General features: G+C 38.2%; 1 protein-coding gene across 1 annotated transcript in view; it reads left to right on the plus strand.

The window, feature by feature from the left end:
• The window catches only part of Igf2bp3 (insulin like growth factor 2 mRNA binding protein 3), a 139,194-nt gene that overhangs the window by 93,343 nt on the left and 24,382 nt on the right, over window positions 1–21,469 (plus strand). The window contains exons 6-10 of the mRNA XM_005319105.4: window positions 9,929–10,210; window positions 14,938–15,072; window positions 16,804–16,926; window positions 18,773–18,908; window positions 20,422–20,547. Coding sequence (XP_005319162.1) covers window positions 9,929–10,210; window positions 14,938–15,072; window positions 16,804–16,926; window positions 18,773–18,908; window positions 20,422–20,547 — 802 coding nt within the window. The remainder of the gene's footprint in view (window positions 1–9,928; window positions 10,211–14,937; window positions 15,073–16,803; window positions 16,927–18,772; window positions 18,909–20,421; window positions 20,548–21,469) is intronic.

Below are 21,469 nucleotides of genomic sequence, written 5' to 3' on the forward strand. Positions count from 1 at the left end.
TGTGAGATAACCATATGGAAGACAAATACATGTTTGTATTTTTTTTCCTTTTAGCACAAATAATACCATAACATTTAAGTGTTTTATACATGTATGTGCTTTTTTTTCCTTTTTGAACTGTAGGCATCTTACTACTGAATCACATTCCCAAATCCTTTTTTTTTTTTTTTTTAATTTTGAGACAAGGTCTTGCTAAGTTGCTGAGGGTCTCACTGAGTTTCTGAGGTTGGTCTTGAACTAGCGATCCTCCTGCCTCAGTCTCCCAAATAATGGGTATTATTGTTGCAGAGAATGATTTCTTGATATGAAATGACTTATTTAGTTCATCCCAAGTTGCACATTTTGGTTGTTTTCAGTCTTTTGCAGCTAAGAACAATGCTTTGGAGGATCCATGCGTATGTGTGTGAGTCTACATATAGGATAAATTCTATGGTGTAGAGTTCTGTTTCTAATTTTATTTATTCTAGAGCTAGTTTATATGCCCATCAGTGTGTAAGAGGGTTTCTCCATAGTTTTCCCAGGGTGGGTTTCATCAAAATTTACCAGTCTAAGAGGTGAAATTTCTCTCAAGTAAAATTGAAGGCTTTTAATGCTTTAAGAGCATTTTCTTTGTATCCTTGGTTCATTAAAAAATCTTTTTCTATGCTCATACACGATCAGTGTAATTCCATATCATGTACAACCACAAGAATGGAAAGTTAATACTCCATGTATGAATAATATACACTGTCATATATATCTAAAAAGAACAAATAGAATTTTTAAAAATGTAAAGTTATTATGATTACTTATGTCTCTTATAAGGTCTTGGACATAATAGAAAATGTGACATGAGTGTTTTTTTTTTTAATTTTGAGACGAGGTCTTATAAAATGATATTTTATAAATTTTGCCCTTCAACTACATTATATAACAACAACAACAAAGGCTGGCGATGTGGCTCAAGCGGTGACGCACTCGCCTGGCATGCGCGGGGCACTGGGTTCAATCCTCAGGACCACATAAAAAATAAAATAAAGATGTTGTGTCTACCGAAAACTAAAAAATAAATATTAAAAAATTCTCTCTCTCAAAAAAAAAAAAACAAGAAAATTTTACCTTTTAAACCCTCAGTAGATTAGGAGATAAAAGTAAGGGCATTGAAAAAGTAGATACATGATTTGACTTAACATGTTTTACTCTTTACAAAGATCTGTATTGAATACTTAGTAGAATCAAGTCCTTGTTGAATGGGAAATATGGAGTGAGAGAATAAATTCCAGAGTATTTGGAGATTGTCATGTAACTGTCTTAGTTGCCTTATTTGAAAATTTTCATGAGGCTAACAAAATTAAGGAGGGGATGCTTAATAGTTAAATGGGAGAAATTATGTTGGAGACAACCTACGTTGCTTTGAAGAAGCTTAAGAAAAACTTTGGTAGAGAGAAAGCAGTTAGCTTCCTGCTCCTTTTAATAATAATAATAATAAAAAAATTCCAAAGCACAGGAAGGTAGACTGGCTAGTCAAAGCAGAATTATTCTGAACGTGCTTCTAACATGACATCAAGGTGAAGGTGGAGACATTCTTTCTCTTCTTAAAAAATTCTTTATAATAGATATTAGTCTTATTGATACCAAGGGGGGTAGAAGGAAGGCTGTTGGGAATTGTCTGGTTTAGATAATTAAAATGCCTAATTTATTTATTTAGGTATTCTAACTAGGAAAATAATTCACAATAACCCTTATTCTAATATTCAGTTAATTTTTGGGCTAGGGATGTGGCTCAGTGATAGTGTTTGCTTGCCAAGCATGAAGCCCTGGGTTCAGTCCATAGTACCTCCCACCCTGTCCCAAAATCAGTTAAATTTTATCCAGTATTAATTCAACCACAAGTTACCAGTAATTTAAGGCAAAGTCCTTGTCCTCAAAGATGTGCCTCCCACAGTGCAAGATGAGTATTTGAAGAGGGACCATTTGAATTTAGTTGCTATCTGAGTCTAGTTAGCTTATAAAAATATTGTCTGCAAAGGAGAATAGTTAACTTTTAAAGTGTTAATCTAGAGCTGTTTCCTTTGAGGGTTATTAAGGAAATGTGAAAGCACATGTAAATGACTAAAATAAAATTACAGAAGTATGTTTCTATATAAGGATTCTTAGTAATATGTCAAAGACTTAATACATTTATTTATAACAAAAATTGTTTACTCTGATAGAAATTATTTTCTAAATAATATAATAAAGTATATACCCTAAGTATTAACTCCCCAGTGATTCAGGAAGCTGGGGCAGGAGGATTTCAAGTTTGAGGCCGGCCTTGGCAACTTAGTGAGATCCTGTCTCAAAATAAAAAATGACTGGGAGTGTATGTAGCTCATTAGTAAAGTGCCTCTGAATTCAGCCCCCGTTACACTGTTTCCTATTCCCAAAATGGTCCACATTCTCCCTTGAATTTATCTCTGCTTTCCTAAATCTGTCCATGCCTCTTTTAAAAATATATAAATGTATATATATATATAAATGTGTGGTTTCTCCACCTTCTCTCAAGAATTCCAAAGATCAAAGATAATTAGAAAGCAATTGGGTATTTAAAAAAGTTAATGGATTTAAAGACTAGAAAATTCAGTTTTGTGACAGTGTCATGAAAATTTTCAGTTTTCCAATAATTTTTTAAAAATATTTTTTCAGTTGCAGTTGGACACAATACCTTTGTTTTATTTATTCATTTTTATGTGGTGCTGAAGATCAAACGCAGCATCCCGCACATGCCAAGCAAACACTTGGCTGCTGAGCCACAGCCCCAGGCCCCCAATAAAGTTATCAAGCTGGGCACAGTGGCACACTTCTATAATCCCAGGGACTCAGGAGGCTGGGACAAGAGGATCACAAATTTGAGGAAAGCTTCAGCATCTTAACAAGGCCCTAAGCAACTTAGTGAGACCCTTTCTTGATACAAAGGGCTAGAGTGTAGCTCAGTGTTAAAGCATCCCTGGGTTCAAATCCCAACAGCAAAATGGGAAGAAAAAAAAAAGGTGTATCTAAAAACGCAGCATATAGGCTTTCAGCAATAGTACCTTTTGTTAAACACACTGGGTTCTGGGCTGCTTCTGGAGTAGCTTGAAGCACCTTGAACTAGGAAGACTGTTCCCTCCAGGACTTGGTCCTCTGAACCCTGCAAGCCTGCTCCAGGCTAAACCAATGCAGTGTCATTTTTCCATGACATCCTGCAGGCCACCTACAGGTCAAATCTTAAGGTGACGAGGGCCGTGTTGATCTTATTTGAGCTCTTTTCTCCTCCTGGCATCTGCTCCTTGGAAGTCTTTTGACTGCGATATGCTTGTGAGGGTGAGTGGAGCTTGGAAGTTTAGAGGATAGATTCCAGAGTCTAGTGGCCTAGACTGGACACAGAGGTGCCACCACTTTCCTGTCTGTGATTTTGGTCAAGCTAATCTGTTGGTTCACCCCTAGTCTCTAAAATGGGAATAATTATAGTCCTTAGCTCATGAGGCTGTTGGTGTAAACTAAGATAATGCCTCCAAAGCACTTACCATAATAGGAGGTGGCGAGAGCTCAAAAGTTAGCAGCTGTTAGAATTTTCCCAATGTGTTTTTGCTGCTGGTTCTACCCTGTTATTATTCCGTGTTCTACACTTCAAATGTTGCCTGATGGATCCTGAGGAGCTAGAGATCTAGGTTAAATGTTCATAGCCGCCTCTTTTTGTTACTTAAAGCTCTGTGATTGCCACTCTTAAAGAGGATTCCTGAAATATGGCTTTATTTCTAAGATAGATTTTAACATGGATATTCCTGCCACCTTGTGGCTAAGAAAATTAACAGATTCATAGCACACAATATTAGAAATAACATAGGATTGTTTTAAGTTTTAGTCTTAAATTACTAAATTAGTAAAATACTGAAGTTAATGAAAGCTTAAAGATCATTAAAAAGACAAGTGTATGTTTAGCAAATGGACTTAGAGCAAGACAGGCTTAATTCTCTGGTTCACCTATTTCCTTCCCTCTTCAGAGAGATGCCAAGATAAAGCTGTCAGGGGCAGAAAGTACTCATAGGAGGATGTGTGATGTGTGACATAGAAATAATCTTGTAGAATGTGTAGGCATTTAGCTCTTATATTTTCTTGTCTGGAATTCTTGTTTCTGGAGTTTATTTTCTGTTGGAGAATAGGAATGTTCATGCTTTGAAACTGTCATCGCAGATCCTTTTATATCAGTATGAAGATCTGAATCGGGCATGCAGTTATGGTTAGAAGTGTTTGGAAGAACTTGGCTAATGCCTCAGGGAGGAAATCCACATTTAAACTTTAAAAATTATGTAAATAGATTTATTATGGAAAAGTAAATTAAGAATACAAACTAATTCCCTATCATTTAAAGATAACCACTGTTAAATTTGGCATAGAGTTTATAGACTTTGTCCCATGTATCATGAGTTTCAAAATTACAGAGATGACACTGCAAAGTTTTGTGAGCTGTTTCTTAATTAAATACATTTATACCACTTATATTCTCCATATAATAGCCTTTGTAGTTTATTTATTTATCTAGTTTTCTATTATACATCTAGTGTGTATGTACTTGTTGAATTTTGTTTTTGCTTTGCTTTTAGGACTAGTTTAGTAATAAAGTCCTTTAATGTAAATAATGGGACTTTATCCATAATTATTTTGTTAAGATATGTCCCTCTGCTGGGTATGATGGTGGTGCATGCTTATAATCCCAGTGGCTCAGGAGGCCTGAATCAGGAGATTTGGCAAGTTCAAAACCAGCCTCAGCAACTCACCGGGGCCCAATTCATCAAGACCCTGTTTCAATAAAATACAAAAAGGGCTGGGGATGTGGCTCAGTGGTTAAGTGCTTCTGGGGATTTATCTCCAGAACAAAAAAATTTAAAAAATTTAAAAAATCCCTGCAAGAGTATTATCAAGTTTTTGATAATTACTGCTGTGTCAAATATCTTTATTCTTGGTATGTATTAGTTTGTTTCCTGTAACTGTCACTGAGTACCACAAAATGTGTAATTTACAAAGAATAAAGATTTATTTAGCCAATGGTTATGGAAGGCTGGGAAGTTTAGGTGGCTGCATCTGGTGAGGTCCTTTTTGCTGGTGAGGACTCTAGTAGTGGGGTCCCTCTGCTGCGTCCTGAGGCAGTGTGGACCCTCACAAGGCATGGCAGAACACGATAGCTCAGGTCTCTCCTCTTCCTGCTCTTATAAAGCCACAGCCCCATGGAATGAGGATCTCGCCCCGTGGCCTCATTGAATTGTAATCACCTCCCAGAGGTCCCATCTCCAAATACCATGATCATTATCGTGGTAGGAGAGAGAACTGAATTTGTGACTTTTCCATAATGGCTAAACTTCATCTTGTTAGGACCTACCTATTCACAGCAGTGATATCTGAAAGTAAAAAGGAGACTTAATGGGACTGAAGATGTAGCTTAGTGGTAGAGCAAGTGTGTGCATAGCATGTGAAAGGCCTTGGGCTCAATCCCTAGCACCACCCCCTGAAAAGAGAAAGACTTTAGATGTGGAATTTTAGAATTGAAACTGACTATAAGTCTCATTTTTAAATTTCATAGCTGAACAGCCAAACAAGGAATGGCTTTTGTGAGAAAACATAGCTATTTATTGTTCAGCTGGACTAGGGTGCTGGTCTCTCTCTGTCCTCCACACTCTTCAACCTTCAAATCTCTGTGTGGACCTGTGGGGAAATGTAACTTCCCTAGATTAAATTTCTTTTCTCTCCTTCCTTCATCCTCAAGTTGAACTAGCTATTCTACCAAGGCTTTTTTTAAGTATAAACTATGATCCACCCCAGTAAACTTTTTATCAGTATAATTAAGTGCTGCCAACCAAAAAAAAATTACTCAGCATCTTATAAATACCTTCAGTGCAAAGAGTTAAATAATGATGGAACACAGGATCCTGAGTAGTACACTGGTGGATAAACATCCTGAGTTCTGTTGACCGCATGTGTATGTTTTGGATGATTATAATTGTTCATCTTTATGTCTTATATATACAGTAGGCTTGGTGAAAATATTTAAAAATATCCCCATGAACTTAGCTGACCACTTTGTAACATAGTTGAATATCCTAAACTGTTCAGACAAAGGTTTCAGTGTTGATTTTAAGTTCAGAAACTGAGGATCTCATGAGAAAGTCATTACTCTACAGTAAGGTTACTTTTGTTTCTTTACAGCTATGTTTGCGTTTGAAACACTGTGGTCTGAGGGGCCGTAACCTTAATATATATATACACAATAGGGGCTTATAAGGTAGTTTTTGCCCAGTTGAGAGGGTGGTTTCTTGGACATGTGACTGGGACATAAGTTACCGGATGTTTCTATGTATTCTGGAATTATGTGTTTGTTTATCCTTATGGAGAAGAATGTCTCTTGTCTCACTCAATCCAGAAATAAGGTGTTTTTTTTTTTAACCCCTTTTTTATAACATTGGCCTTCATTCCATAATCAAAATTTACTCTCTTCTGAAGCTGGCAACTCAGTTCTGTCATGGGAAAGGATTTAACTGTGAACTGTATTGCCTTTTATGCCTATAGATATAGTTCATTCCTTCAGGTTTTTGAAGGAAATTTTTTTTTGTTGTTGTTAGAACTTTATAGTTGGGTTCATCCTCAGACTCACATATGCATGCAATTTGTTTTCAGTTCATGATCCTCCCCTTCCATCCTCTTACCCCTCTCCCATTTTTCTTCCTCTAGTAGACTTCCTTTTGCTCATCTATTAATTTATATTTAGTTGGTTCTTTATGTTATTCTATCTTCCCTCGCCCTTTCCTTTATTTTACTCTAGCTTCCGCATATGAGAGAAAACATTCAACCTTTGAGTTTCTAAATTTGGATTATTTTTAAGGAACTTTTGATGATCTTTCAAAAAGGTGTAAAGTCACTTTGAATCTCTTGAACTTCTACAGTTCCAACTTTCTATTATAATAAGTATATACCACATTAATAAAACTTGTCAGTTGTTTCCTTGTAGAAATAACCAAAATATTTTAGGGCCCTTAATCCATTTTCCTGTAAGAAAAAAGAAAACAGGGAAGTAAAGAACAGCATGTTAAGGTTCTGCTATCAAGATTTACTAAAAAAGTCACAGTGTGTGCCCATTATCCTCCTCTGTTGCTTGTGAAAAGAATGTCCTCTGATTTCTCAAACTAGAAATGAAACCACCATGTGACCCAGCTATCCCACACCTTGGTCTTTATCTAAAAGAACTAAAAGCAACATAGTATACTGATAACACCCATGTCAATATTTATAGCAGATCAACTCACAATAGCCAAGTTATGGAACTAGCCCAGGTACCTGTCAGTGGATGAACGAATTAAAAAAATGTGGTACATGTACACAATGGGGTTTGTTTGATTCAGTCATAAAGCATGAAATTGTGGCATTGGCCAGTGAATGGATGGCACTGTAGAACATCATGCTACATGAAATATGCCGGACTCAGAAAGTTAAGGGTCAAATGTTCTCTCTCATATGCAGAAGGTAGAGCAAAATAAGGAGGACAAAAATTGTGTGTGAAGAGGATGGATGTCATAAAGACAGAGGGAAAATCAGCAATAGGAAGAGATTGAAGGGGAAGGAAGAGGGACAGGAAAGGGGAAGAAAATGCTGAATGATTTAGACACAATTACACTATGTACATGTATAAACATACCACAATGAATTCTACCTTTGTATATATAAAGCACTAATTAAAAATATGTAAATTAGTGTAAGATAGACCACTAGAGTAGAAGAATGGAAATAGGGGGAGGAAAAGAGGGGGCACTAGGGACTGAAATGGAACAAATAAAATTCCATGCATGTATGATGATGTCAGAATTACGCAACTATTATATACAATTGTAATTCACCAATAAAAGCCCCCCACTCCCCTCCTACTCACCCCCCCCCCAAAAAAAAAAGGGTTCTCTGACATAGAAACCACATGGAAACGTCCCAGGACAAGCAAGCCACTGAACAATGTACATCATGACCCCAGTTAGGCTTTTGAAGAAGGTATTGAACATATCCACATGTTTGTAGACATGGAAAGTGGCAAGGTCCATTTACAGAGGTATCACAGCAGCATTTCTGGGAAGGCCCTTGAGTGGTGGGAACAGAGCATCTTCCATTTACTTCTGTATTTCTGCATGACTGAGATCTCTAACAAGAATTCATTCATATGTTGGGAGCTTGACATGAGGAAAGGGGAGAATTCTGGCCCAAGAGCAGCAGTGAGCCTCTGCAGCTGCTTGTCTGCGTCTATCTTCTATTCTGTGCTCTCCGTACCCTTGCTGGTGCTGGACCCATCTCTTTCCATCTTGGTCAAGAATTGCAGATAGGGGTTGTGGCTCAGTGGTAGAGCGCTTTCCTAGCCATGTGTGAGGCACTGGGTTCAATTCTTAGGACCACATATAAAATAAATAAATGTCCATTGATAACTTAAAAAAAAGAATTACAAACAGGGAAACGAGTGTATATAAAATGTAAATCACCACACAGAGCAGCGGGAGAGAGTATTGTATGCCTGCTTTTCTTTCCCTGTGTGGGCTGCTCTCGGGGCCTGTTGTAACAGAATAGGAACAAGAACCTGAAGAGCCTAAGAAAAGTGTGGGACCTTTTTTGAGTTTCCATTTTGTTGTATATTGGGAAGTTCAAAAGGTATGTTTCTGGGGGTGTGATCATGTGGTTTTTAAAAATCTTGGCTATGCACCCTATACTATTTATTCATAATTTTTTTGCCTTTTAAAATATGTAGAACATAACAAGTTGGATGACTTTTATAATAAATAAAAGAGGACAGAAATGAAAGAGTGCTTAGCTCGTGTACTCATGCTTCCATAAAATTTAAAAGTAGGCAAATTAATCCATGGTGCTAGGAGTCTAGGAAAGGAGTAATTATTGGAAGGAGGTACTCGTGGGCTTCTGAGGCACCGGTATTGGGTCTGGATGTATCTCTTTACCTTGTGAAAATTCACTGAGATGTCTACAAATTGGGTACTTTTCCACATAAACATTAAAATGAAGTTTTAAAATGGGGAGGGGCAAATTCTTCTAAAATAGATACAGAGTGTGATGAATGGAGGGAAAAATACTCTCTTCCCAGTCTTCCTCTTTTGTGCTCATCGCCTCCCTGCCTCTCTCTTCCAAGTCAGATCCCAGGCTCATGAGATCAGGAACAACTGCTTTCTCAGGGACTGACTCACAGAAAGTGCTATCTTTGGTATTAAATCTTATCTTTCTTGCCATGGCCTGTAATCCCAGCAGCTTGGGAGGTCGAGGCAGGAGAATCGCACGTTCAAACCCAGCCTCAGCAATTTAGCAAGGCCCCATCTCTAAATAAAAAAAATAAGTAAATGGGGCTGGGGATATGGCTCAGTGATAAAGTGCCTCTGGGTTCAATGTCCAATACTCCTCCATCCCCCATTTTTAAAAAAAAACCTATCTCTTGTAAATTATGTAGAGAGATTGTTCATTGATTCTTTGAATGTTTTAAACATTCATGTTGTTAGAGGATGAACTGTAATGGCCATTGCATTCTGACTAGGAAACTAGACAGGACAAGCTGCCTGCTCATTTCTCCCTTGCTATTTGGGCATTTCTAAGCTGTTACTAACCTCAGGGTTAAACTCAATTAAATGTTTGACAAAATGTTTTGTTTTTTTTTTTCACTTCCTTTATTCTTTGGTAGATTGCTAGTAAGTCCCCCCTTGGAACCTGTTAGCCTTTTTCTCCCTGTGTGGACTTCAAAGGAAAAGTGTGGGAGGTGGTGGGATTGTGTGTGTTTGGTTTGCTATTGGTATAGTGGCTTTATTCAGAAGTTTTGGAGCTAATAGTTCTGAGTGATTGTTGCTTTGCTTAAAGATTCATTGTATCACTTACTTTTCATTCCCACCCCCTGCTCCTTATGAACTTTCAGAGCCTTAGACAAACTGAACGGATTCCAGTTAGAGAACTTCACCTTGAAAGTCGCCTACATCCCTGATGAAACAGCCGCCCAGCAGAACTCCTCACAGCAGCCCCGAGGGCGCCGTGGGCTTGGGCAGAGAGGCTCATCAAGGCAAGGGTCCCCAGGATCAGTGTCCAAACAGAAGCCATGTGACTTGCCTCTGCGCCTGCTGGTCCCCACCCAGTTCGTTGGAGCCATTATAGGAAAAGAAGGTGCCACTATCCGGAATATCACCAAACAGACCCAGTCTAAGTGAGTGTTACTGTGTGGTGGGTGTTCTTGTCATCCCCTTTGAATCTTAACAGAGTGTGTTGTTCAGGAACTTGTTGCCTTTCTGAACAGGTTAGGAACCTCTTTGTACAGCATTTGGGAATGTGAGGGGGAAAAAAAAAACCCTTGTGATTTGATATGAGTGTTTATGAGTGTTCATTTGTGTAAAACGTCAAAGGGGGAACCTCCAGTTTTCACACATGAATGGAAAACAAATGATACCCAATCCTCTTTTGTTGGGAAAGGCCCTGGCAGACAAAAGGGCAGTGCCAGGTTATTCCTGCCTCACCCCGTCCTCATTGCCAGCCTTCGGTGGTTTTGGAAGTCACCTTCTGGTTCTAATCCATTTCTTCTGTGGCCTCAATACAGAGATGGTTTTCTCTTTTCTTCAGTAAAGAATTGCTCATCTTATGATCCAAATTTATCCTGTGATTAAGCCTTGTTATTTAGAATGGCTTTTTCTTCAGGATGTTGTTTGATAGTATATATTTTTTATTTGTAGATGGACACAATACCTTTATTTGTCTATTTTGATGTGATGTTGTGGATTGATCCCAGTGCCTTACGCATGCTACGCAAGTGCTCTACCACTGAGCCACAACCCTGGCCCTAATTGGCAGGTTTTAAGGGGATTGGAAGATTATTGTTCAAACATTGGCGGTAACTTTTCAGTAGTAGAAAGCAACTATTTTTTTTTAGAGAGTGAGAGAGGAGAGAGAGAGAGAGAGAATTTTTAATATTTATTTTTTAGTTCTCGGCAGACACAACATCTTTGTTGGTATGTGATGCTGAGGATCAAACCCGGGTCACACGCATGCCAGGCGAGCGCGCTACCGCTTGAGCTACATCCCCAGCCCCAGCAACTATTTTTATTTATCACTACTATAGCCACAGTTCTAAGGCTGTTGCCAGATGCAGAGGTGGCTCTTACATTATCAAATGAGTGAAATGAGTGTGTATGTGAATGGTGTTTAAAGCCCTTTATATAAATATCTAAATTACCTCCTCAATTTAGAAGCTCCAGTGCATTACATGTTAGTTGTTAGGCTTTCTAAACCAAACTGTGGTGTGCATATTTTTGACTCTGGGGTTTGGTGATGATCTCTCCCTATCCAGGGCTCTGTAAAATGCTACAAGGCACATCTGGTCCTGTTCCTACTGTGTTTTCTGGAGAACCTATGCTTGCACTAGGGAGAAGAGGTTGGGTATAGAAAATGTTGTTCTATAAGCCTTGGGATGACTACAGAGATGACTGGATCCTTTTTGCCTTTTTAATTTAGTAAGAGGGTTTTATGTGATTTGAGGAGTTACGCATGTCTTTCTCTGAAAATAGAGCTGTGTGCTTTGTTCCACCAGGCATGGGAGTTATCCATATTCATCACAGGCACCTTGTCTACATTCAGCTGTCTGACTCATTTTTCATGTAGAACTAAAAGGAACTGTATTTTGTGGTGGTTACTGCCACTCTGCCCCCATGATGTCCTATTTTGACTTCTACTTTGAAGCAAGAGACATTAAGTTGGTACCTGTGTGAAAAATTGATGGCTCTGACCTGATAATATAGTAGATAGGGAAGACAGCTGAACCATAATCTAGATAAATTTGCCTGACTTTAATCTTAAATTTTAAAAGCTATTTGCTTGCCATGACCTTCCATTACCTGCAGAAACTTATTACGTGGCTTCCTTTGTCATGTGGCAGATTAGAGTTGCTCGTTTTTGAGCTCCTCATTTCCTTGTTGGATGAAAGAACTGTGACTTAAATTGAACTATTTGTTTTACTTAAGGCAGGAAGATGGGGGATAGAGAAGAAGGGAAGTGATTTTTGCTGTATCTGATGATTTGTTTGCAGAACTCTGCCAGAGAAGTTAATTAACTCTTGCCGTTGAAACTAATCATTATCAGAACCTCTGTTTCTGGAATGGTCTCTAGGGGACCACCCTAATCTCCAAAGTTAAGTTCTCTTTTCTCAGGGGATGACAGTTTGGTAGTCCTTAACACAGAAGGTGGAAATAAACAGAAGGGATATATTAACAAGTTACCAGAAGATATGCATGACTGACACTGATTGGGTATTGAAACAACCTAGGAAGCTGGTTCCTGAGATTGGTGCTTTTATATAAGAAATTTTTTTTTTTTTATTTCTAGGGAGCCCATACTTGTTTCATTTCTATATTACCCTTATTTTTAGTTACAGGTTTTACTTCTGCACAAAGCTTTAATTTTCAACTAAGTGTTCAGGAAAAGGAAACCCAAACCTTGAAATGATTGGCATAATGAAGTGGTCATCATGCTCATGACTCTGACTTAAGAAGTACTTAATTTTCCCTAAAACTTATTTTTTGGGATAAGCAACAGCAAACTTATTCTGTGTTTAATTCAAATGTACAAATTTGGGAATTAAAATAAGAAAGGCTAAAGGTTCATCTCATTCTTTCATTTTTTGGAGGGGAGGGCACTGGAGATGGAACCCAGGGTGCTTTACTACTGAGTTATATCCCTGGCCTTCATTATTGTGATTGTAGGTGTATGCCACACACCCAGCATTCACCCCATTCTCTTTTTTGGGGGGAGGGTACTGGAGGCTGAACTCAGGAACACTTAATCAGTGAGCCACATCCCCAACCCTGTTTTGTATTTTATTTAGAGACAGGATCTCACTGAGTTGCTTAGTGCCTTGCCATTGCTGAGGCTGGTTTTGAACTCCGTGATCCTCTTGCCTCAACCTCCTGAGCCGCTGGGATTACAGGTGTGCACCACCATACCCAGCTTCATCTCACTCTTGAGATAGTCAAAAGTGAGATGAAGCCAGGTATGTATTTATAGGAGTTGTTCCTTGCATCTATTAATGTGTAGCTTTTTTTTTTTTAGTTGTACATAATACCTTTATTTTGTTTATTTTTATGTGGTTTTGAGGATTGAACCCAGGGCCTCGAGCATGCCAGGCGAGCGCCCTACCACTGAGCCACAACCCCAGCCCCCCCCCCTTTTAAAAAAAAACATTTTCATTTTATTTGTTTTTATGTGGTGCTGAGGATCAAACCCAGTGCCTCATGTATGCTAGCAAGCGCTCTACCACTGAGCTACGACCCAGCCCTATTTTGTAGCTTTTTAAAAAGAAATCACATTATGGTATATATTTTTCTCTTAGATTGATGATAGAGAAGAAGGGAAGTGATTTTTGCTGTATCTGATGACCATACACTATATTAGTACTTGTAGTTTCATCACCTTTTTGATAAATAGCTTTCTGATGGGCTGGGAATGAAGCTCAGACGTAGACTACTTGCCTAGAATGTGCAAGGCCCTAGGGTAGATCTCTGGAAATACAAAAACAAAACAACAAACTAGCTCTATGACATAGATATACTGTAACTGTTATTTAACTATCTCATTCTTATGAGAATTTTAAAGATAAATCTTTTCTTTTTTTTTTTTTTTTTTTTTTAAAGAAAGAGTGAGAGAGGAGATAGAGAGAGAGAGAATTTTTTTAATATTTATTTTCTAGTTCTTGGCGGACACAACATCTTTGTTGGTATGTGGTGCTGAGGATCGAACCCGGGCCGCACGCATGCCAGGCAAGGCGCGCTACCGCTTGAGCCACATCCCCAGCCCAAATCTTTTCTTTTCTATTAGAAACAATCCCACAGTGAGCATTATTATGCTGATTGTTTTCAGCAAGGGCTGGTCTCCCCTAGTGAACGTTTGGCAATGTCTAGAGACACTTTTGGTGTCAGAACTGGGTAAAGGGTATGCTTCTAGCATCTAGTGGGAAGAGGTCAGGGATGTTGTTACTTATCCTGCAATGCACAGGATGCACCATTCACAAAACAAATGAATCTGGCTTAAAATGTCAGTGAGAAATACCACTTTTGGTCCACATATGTGATTGTCTATACAAGATGTTATGAGAAGTGTTCTTGAGTTGAAAGATGACAATAGCGTTACGTTTGATAGGTTCTGCCAGTTTGCTGTGTACTCACATCAGAAATGTGGATGTGTCCCATTACCCTTCATCTCACTAAAACTTGATTTTATCCATCTCAAAATATTTGCAGATTTGGAGGAAAATGATGTTTCAATTGGCATGCATACAAATTACTAGTAAGTCTGAACATTATTTGCATTTATTGACCATTTGGTTTTCCTTGAAGTAGAATTGCTATCTCTTTGGGTTCCATTTCCACCACATTTGTTGCAGACTTTCCTCTATTGAGACGGCAAACACAGAAGCCTTGCAAAAAGAAAGCAGATGAATGAAATGTGCTCACCATGATTAATGGATATTCTGCACAGAACAGGGAATTCAACCTGGCTTGTGGGACTCCAGCTCCAGTCCCATTGGCACACACTCCAGTTCCTATCTGTTTTGGAGCAGAAGAAAGCCTTTTGTCTGAATACCAGGCTCTTTGCCTGTGAGATATTTGTACTGTGGCATCTGAAAGGGAGTTTTAAGCACCAGTAGCTTGGGCTAAATGAAAAGATATCTCTGCTTGGTTGGACTGAGTAAACAGAGGGGCATGTTCCTGGAATTAACATCTGCCTAAGAGGCATCAGTGTTGACATGTGGTACAGAGTTTCTGCTCTTGAGGGAAGTGGGTCATCCACTCTCTCCCTAGAAGTCCTGGGGCTTCGCAGTTGGTAATCAAAAACTCTGTTGTGAATATACCTTATAGCTCTCACTTTCTCTCTGCTTGTGCTCACTCTCAGAATTGATGTCCATCGTAAAGAGAATGCAGGGGCTGCTGAGAAGTCAATTACGATCCTCTCCACCCCTGAAGGCACCTCTGCAGCTTGTAAGTCTATTCTGGAGATTATGCATAAGGAAGCGCAAGATATAAAATTGTGAGTAAAGGGGACTAACTTACAAAAGAGATTTATATGGTGTTTTATTTTGAATTTCTATGACACAGTTCTTGGAGATTCCCAGCAAACAAAGGGAAATGCTATCCTGATGAGCTACAGTGGTTAGCACTACTGATTTGGTTGTGAAACATAAATCTGATTTAAATATTTAAATATTTCACTTTCATCTTTATTTGAATGTGGAGTGAGTAATGATAATGAGGAAGAGAAATCCAGCTATAGAAGAGGGTAGTTGGAGTACATAGGAAGCCAAACCAGGACCAAGAAGCATCCTGGGATTCTGTTGAGACAGGGACCCCAAATCTTCACTTGTCCTTTACTCAGAGCCCTTGGGTGCCCTGTCTTCTGCTCCTCCTCACCCCTGAACAGCGGGGAGTGTAGAGGTAAGGAAACGCCTCAATGTGTGCAAAGGTAAACTGGAGATTTATTTGGATTTTGCAGGTTGGAACTCTTAATATTTCTTCCATAGGAACTTGAGTGGTGGTTGGGTTCTGAGCCACATTTAGTATACAGAATAGCCACACTAAAAACTGAATCCAGAGGAAGGCTTTATACTTAGCTCAGGGACCTCATCACCAATGCCTAATTTGCAGAGACATTTAAATATCTTCTTAGCAGAAAGGATTATATATGGTTGCTGCAGTATAAGAACATAATTACTTTTTAGTATAGAGAAAAATAAGGGAAAAGCCTACCATCTGATAACCTTAGTGACATTTTTAAACAGTGATATGTATATAGTTTAGAAATTGTGCAAGATACAGAATGCACAGTAAAAGGAATAGGAACATCCATCTTCTGTTCTTATCCCCCAAAGTAGTACCATTGTTAAGTTTCTTCTATAAATTATATACTCATCTGCATGTGTTAGTTAGCTTTTTATCACTGTGAACAAAAACCTGGCATGAACAACTCACAAGGAAAAGTTAATTTTGGGCTCATGGTTTCAGAGTTTAGTCCATTGCTCCATTTCTCTGGGCCAAAGGTGAAGCAGAACATCATGTAGAAAAGGCATGGCAGAGCAAGGCTGCTTAGCTCATGGCAACCAGGAAGCAGAGAAAGGATTGTGAAGAGGGAGAGAGGGACCACGCCTTGGACCCTTAAACTCCAAATGCATGCCCTCAGTGACCTACTTCCTCCAGCCATGCCCTCCTGCCTACAGTTACCACCCTGTTAGTCCCTCCAAATTATTAATCCATTAAATGGATTAATCCATGTATTGGATTAATCCACTGATTTGATTGCAACTTTCATAATCTAACCATTTTACCTCTGAACACTCCTGCATTAACACAGCATTTGCGGGACACCTCATATCCCAACCATAACACTCCAGGTATGTATTTTGAAATTTATACTAGGATCACACTATTTTGTATCCATGCCTTTGTGTTCTGGCATTAGGGGTTTAGGAGTATGGATTTCATTAAGAAAATATGTCTTTGAAGGTAGATATTCCCTGAAGTGAATAAAAGAAAAACAATTTCAAAAATTAACTCTTATTCAAATAACTTGCTATTTTTTTTTTCATTCCCTGTGTTCATGCATTGCTAAAATGTAGGCTAATTGTCAGCACTGTACTTAGCATAACGTTTCCCATCTGGTAGGTAGGAAGTCAATGTTTAATGAATTTAAAAAAAAAATTTTTTTAAAAATCCAAGAGTAGGTTTACTTTCCCTGATTTTGACTTTTTTTCTTTTTAATCTACAGCACAGAAGAGCTCCCCTTGAAGATTTTAGCCCATAATAACTTTGTAGGCCGTCTTATTGGTAAAGAAGGAAGAAATCTTAAAAAAATTGAGCAAGACACAGATACTAAAATCACAATATCTCCGTAAGTGCAGCCTTGCATTTTTTTTACTGTGTGTTTTATATTAAGCTCTGCTCTTTACTTCTTTACAGCTGTTTGTTAATCTGTACTGTCACCTTTAGACAGTTTCTCAAACTCTATATACTTGCCTACTATTTCTAATCTATATTGAAAGCAATATCTGTTCTCACAAAAGACACAATTACATCTAAATGCTTTTCATTCATATTTTCTAGCTGAGGTCTTGATGGTGTTTTCTTCCTGTATTCCTCAAACTGTAATATGCTATCTAGTTTATTATCCTTTGCTGTATAACAGATTATTATAACAGCTCAGGACAGTAATGAACATGGATTGCTCAGTTTCTGTGGTTCAGGATTCAGGAACAGCTTAGTGAGATAGTTCTGGCTCAGGGTCTCATAATGTTGCTAGGTTGATGCTGGCTGTTTGTGGAGGGCCTCAGCCCTTCACCTCATGGACCTCTCCACAGGGCTGCTTAAGTGTCCTAGACAGAGAGCTCATACTCTCCTCTGTGAGGGAATGATCCAAGAAAGAGTGTGGTAGAAGCTGCAGTGTCTATTTATGACAGAAGTTACTTACTCTCATACCATTTCCTAATGTTGTTTAAACAAGTCAGCCTTCTTCAGCATGTGTGTAGGGACTACAGATAACTTGGAGAGGGGCATCATCTCGGAAGCGGGCTACAACACCTGAAGTCCGTGAATGCTCTGAAATTATATGGAGAGGTTTCTTTTTCTGGGGGTGAGTACCCTAGTTTTCATCTGAGGACCTAAAGAGGTGGGATGAAATTGATGAACTGGAAAAGAATGATAAAATTGTAACACAAAATGCTTGGCAGGGCTGGGCTGAGACTGGAGATTAGAATTCTATACTACTTTAACTAGTCCAGGATGAAGAGACTTCATAGACTCCATTTTCTTCATTATTTAGTTTACATTTCTAGTAAGTTTGAGAAGAAGAAATAATATCTGACTCAAGTTTAATCTACAACATTTGCTAATAGTGAAAATGGGGACTTTAGGAGTATGAAGGAGAGCTGTACCAATGCAACATATTCTTTCAATCTGTGTATTTAGTTCTGTTTTTCATGGTAAATGTCTCTATACTTTTTTTCTTCAGGCTGTTGACCAGTTTAGGCTTGTTAGGTGTTCTCAGATGTAACTTTTTGTAGATTTTGAAGCTTTAGCAGGACCTGGGCTAAGCAGGGAGTTTCTGAATTTTGCTATCCAACTCTTTTGTAGTTGGAATGGTCATCAACGGACCATTTAAAAAATGTAGTCAATATGGATTGATTTATTTTCTCCATTCTACTTTAATCTAAATTCTAAAAATACTCATAAAAACTAAATGTAGACAATAATTTCTGATTTGTTTTTGGGAATATTTCCATGCATTTTCCTTGCTTGTTTACCCGGAAAATGCAATTGCACGAGAATGCCAGTTATGCCTAGAGTTGGTCAATACAAAGGTTATATGCTTTTGGATTCCACTAAATCTGTCCATCCTTCTAATAATTCCTTTTCAATTCACTTTAAATTAAGAAAATGGTTTGACTTTAAGTGGTCAATAAGCAAGCTATATTTAAAACATGGGCTTAAAGTATATATACCCAGTGATTTTTATTGAGAGGATAGGAGGGGAAATTTTTTTTTTTTTCTTTTCTGTAGCCTTGCAGTGCTTGGATTCATGTCTTTTGGGGCTTACTCATTTTCCATCATGTTCGACCACCGACTTTTACACAATGCCAGGCTCCATGGTTTGGTTTTAATTGCTATCTGTGACTGAATTATTAACTGTCTTCCTCCTATAATTTCCATTCTTTATCTTTCCCTTCTTTTTCAATCTACAGATTGCAGGAATTGACGCTGTATAATCCAGAACGCACCATTACGGTTAAAGGCAATGTTGAAACATGTGCCAAAGCTGAGGAAGAGATAATGAAGAAAATCAGGGAGTCTTATGAAAATGATATTGCTTCTATGAATGTTAGTTTTAATATGAAGGACTTGTGCTTATTTTGATGAATAGTTAAAAGATGTTTTTCCTTGCATTGATATTAAATCTCTTTAGTGGTAGCATCAGAAGAAATGATTTTAATGGGTTTTTAGCACCACACCAAGTACCCTGGCTTAGTAGGAAAGAACAGTCTTTGACATTAGGCTTGGCACACTCTGTGATTTTAGCAAATGTCTAAACTTTAGAGCATTGGCTTCAAGTTACTATTAAAAATACAAGTTTAGGGGCTGGGAATGTAGAGTACTTGTACAGTAGCATGTTTTGGGCCGTGGGTTCAAACTGCAGTACTAAAAAATAAATGAATAAAATGAAAAGTAATTTGTAGTATATCATTAAAGCAAATTATGACATTCTTTAATGGATTGATTAATTCTGAACATGAAACACTTCAAAAGTCCATCTTAAATTTTGAAGTAAATCATTAACAAAATTCATAAGTTGGACCTGTCATATGAAACAAAGAAGGGAAATGTGACAATATTACCTTTGTGAGAAAAACCTAGAATGTTAATTTTACCCCACATGACAGCCTGCCTACCTTAATGTCATCACTTCTGTCTAATGTTTCAGAATCAACTGGGATTAATTCCAACTCCAGACCTTGTGCAAAGATTTTCTGATACACTGAAGCCTAGTTCTACTCTCCACCTTGCTTATTCAGCTTTTATAAAATTAAAATTAAAATTCCCTTCTGGTTCCTGTATCCATTCCAAAGATTTGGTTAGCAATACTAACATGGTGTTGGGTCCTGATTTCCAAAGCGCTGGACTTTCTTAGGCCTGAAACCCCAGGAGTGCTGGGTTTTATAAGGAGTAGAGATCTCTTTACAGCTGGTTGAGTGCACCTGGTGTGCTTCTCAGAGAGCAGCTCTTATTTGTGCACCCCTTCAACTGATTCAAGGCATTCTTTGCGTATTTTTTGAGTGCTCACGGCAGGCAGTACCATTTCGGTAGGCAGTACCATTTTGGCTAAGCAATTTCTTTCTAGTGGGGGAAAGGAAGGCCATGCTCCCTGTCCTTGAAAAACCTGTGGGCAACTGATGATCTAGGCAGGGGCAAATCATCTCAGATTTAAAGATACTTAGAGATGTAAACAGATGTAAATTATCTACTGAAGTATAGTCACTTGGAATATTTGCTTTGTTCTGAAATTTATGTCATCATACAAAATACACATAATACACAATCTGAATACTGTCACAAATGCTCGCTTCCACTGGGTGCAGTCATGCATACCTGTAATCCCAGCAACCTGGGAGGCTGAGGCAGGATGACCCAAAGTTTGGGGCCAGCCTCAGCAACTTGGTGAGGCCCTGGCTCTTTAAAAAATGAAGAGTGCTAAGGATGTAGCTCAGTGGTAAAGCATCCCTGTGTTCAATCCCTATTATTAAAAAAAAAAAAAAAAAAGAGCGTTTCACTTTCCTTTGATTCTTTTAATTGTCAAATTAAAGAACCTTTTTTTTTTTTTTTTAAACCATTACAGCTTCAAGCACATTTAATTCCTGGATTAAATCTGAATGCCTTGGGTCTGTTCCCACCCACTTCAGGGATGCCACCTCCCACCTCAGGGCCCCCTTCAGCCATGACTCCTCCCTACCCACAGTTTGAGGTAAGATCATTGGCCTTGGTCTGCTTTATGGTTGAGTGGAATGTGGGCAGATAGATGCGGTCAGACATTGTTGGTACTAGTAATGTGATTCGGTGCTAATTAGGACAGATTACTAGATTATGTTTTGTCACTTTAGGAATGAGAGTTTCCTTTCCTCGTCCTTGACTCACCAGGCTGATAGTGTCTGGGACTCTTATCCTCTTGCAGTGCAAGTGTCTGCCCTTATGATCTATCACAGGTTCATATGATCTATTATCATCTTACAACTACTGTGTAACTCTCTAGGTCTTGTCAGTTGAACCCTAGTTAAAGTAATAGACTATGAGTTAGTTTGAAAATTGTGGATAGTAGGATTGTCAACATGTGTTTTTAAAAACATAAGAGTTTGTGGCTCTTATGGGAGAGAGAAAAGATTATTTTTAAATGTTGAAGGAAAGGATTTTTAAAAGGCTTCCTTCATCTTTGTCATCTGAAAGTTAACTGCTTTGAAAGATCAGGAAAAATTGCATGCTTTCCATTTTCAGTATTTGTACTTTTTAAGTCGGTGAGCTAGGATGGTTTTTTTCCACAGTTCTGTTTTGTATGTGCAAATATTAAATGACCTTTGGTAGATTCTATAAGAAAACTTATTTTTATATCTAGTCTTTAAGAATAATGTTTTCTCTCAGGTCAGCAATAGGAGACTAGGCATAGCATGAACATAATTTCATTAGGGCAGACATCTGATAAAGTATTTTGAAAAAGTAGTTTGTAATTTAGGTGCATTTTCAATCATAATTGGTGGAAGACACTCAAATAACAGCTTTCTAGGGTCTTTTGTCATCAATGTGTTTTTACATCCCTCCCTCCTTGTTTGGCTGTCTTATCTTTTAATGTTTTGTGTGATGCCTCCTATACCCATTCAGAAAAACATCCAAGTGGA

This window comes from Ictidomys tridecemlineatus, chromosome 2 (genome assembly GCF_052094955.1).
Source record: "Ictidomys tridecemlineatus isolate mIctTri1 chromosome 2, mIctTri1.hap1, whole genome shotgun sequence".
Classification (NCBI taxonomy): Eukaryota; Metazoa; Chordata; class Mammalia; order Rodentia; family Sciuridae; genus Ictidomys; species Ictidomys tridecemlineatus.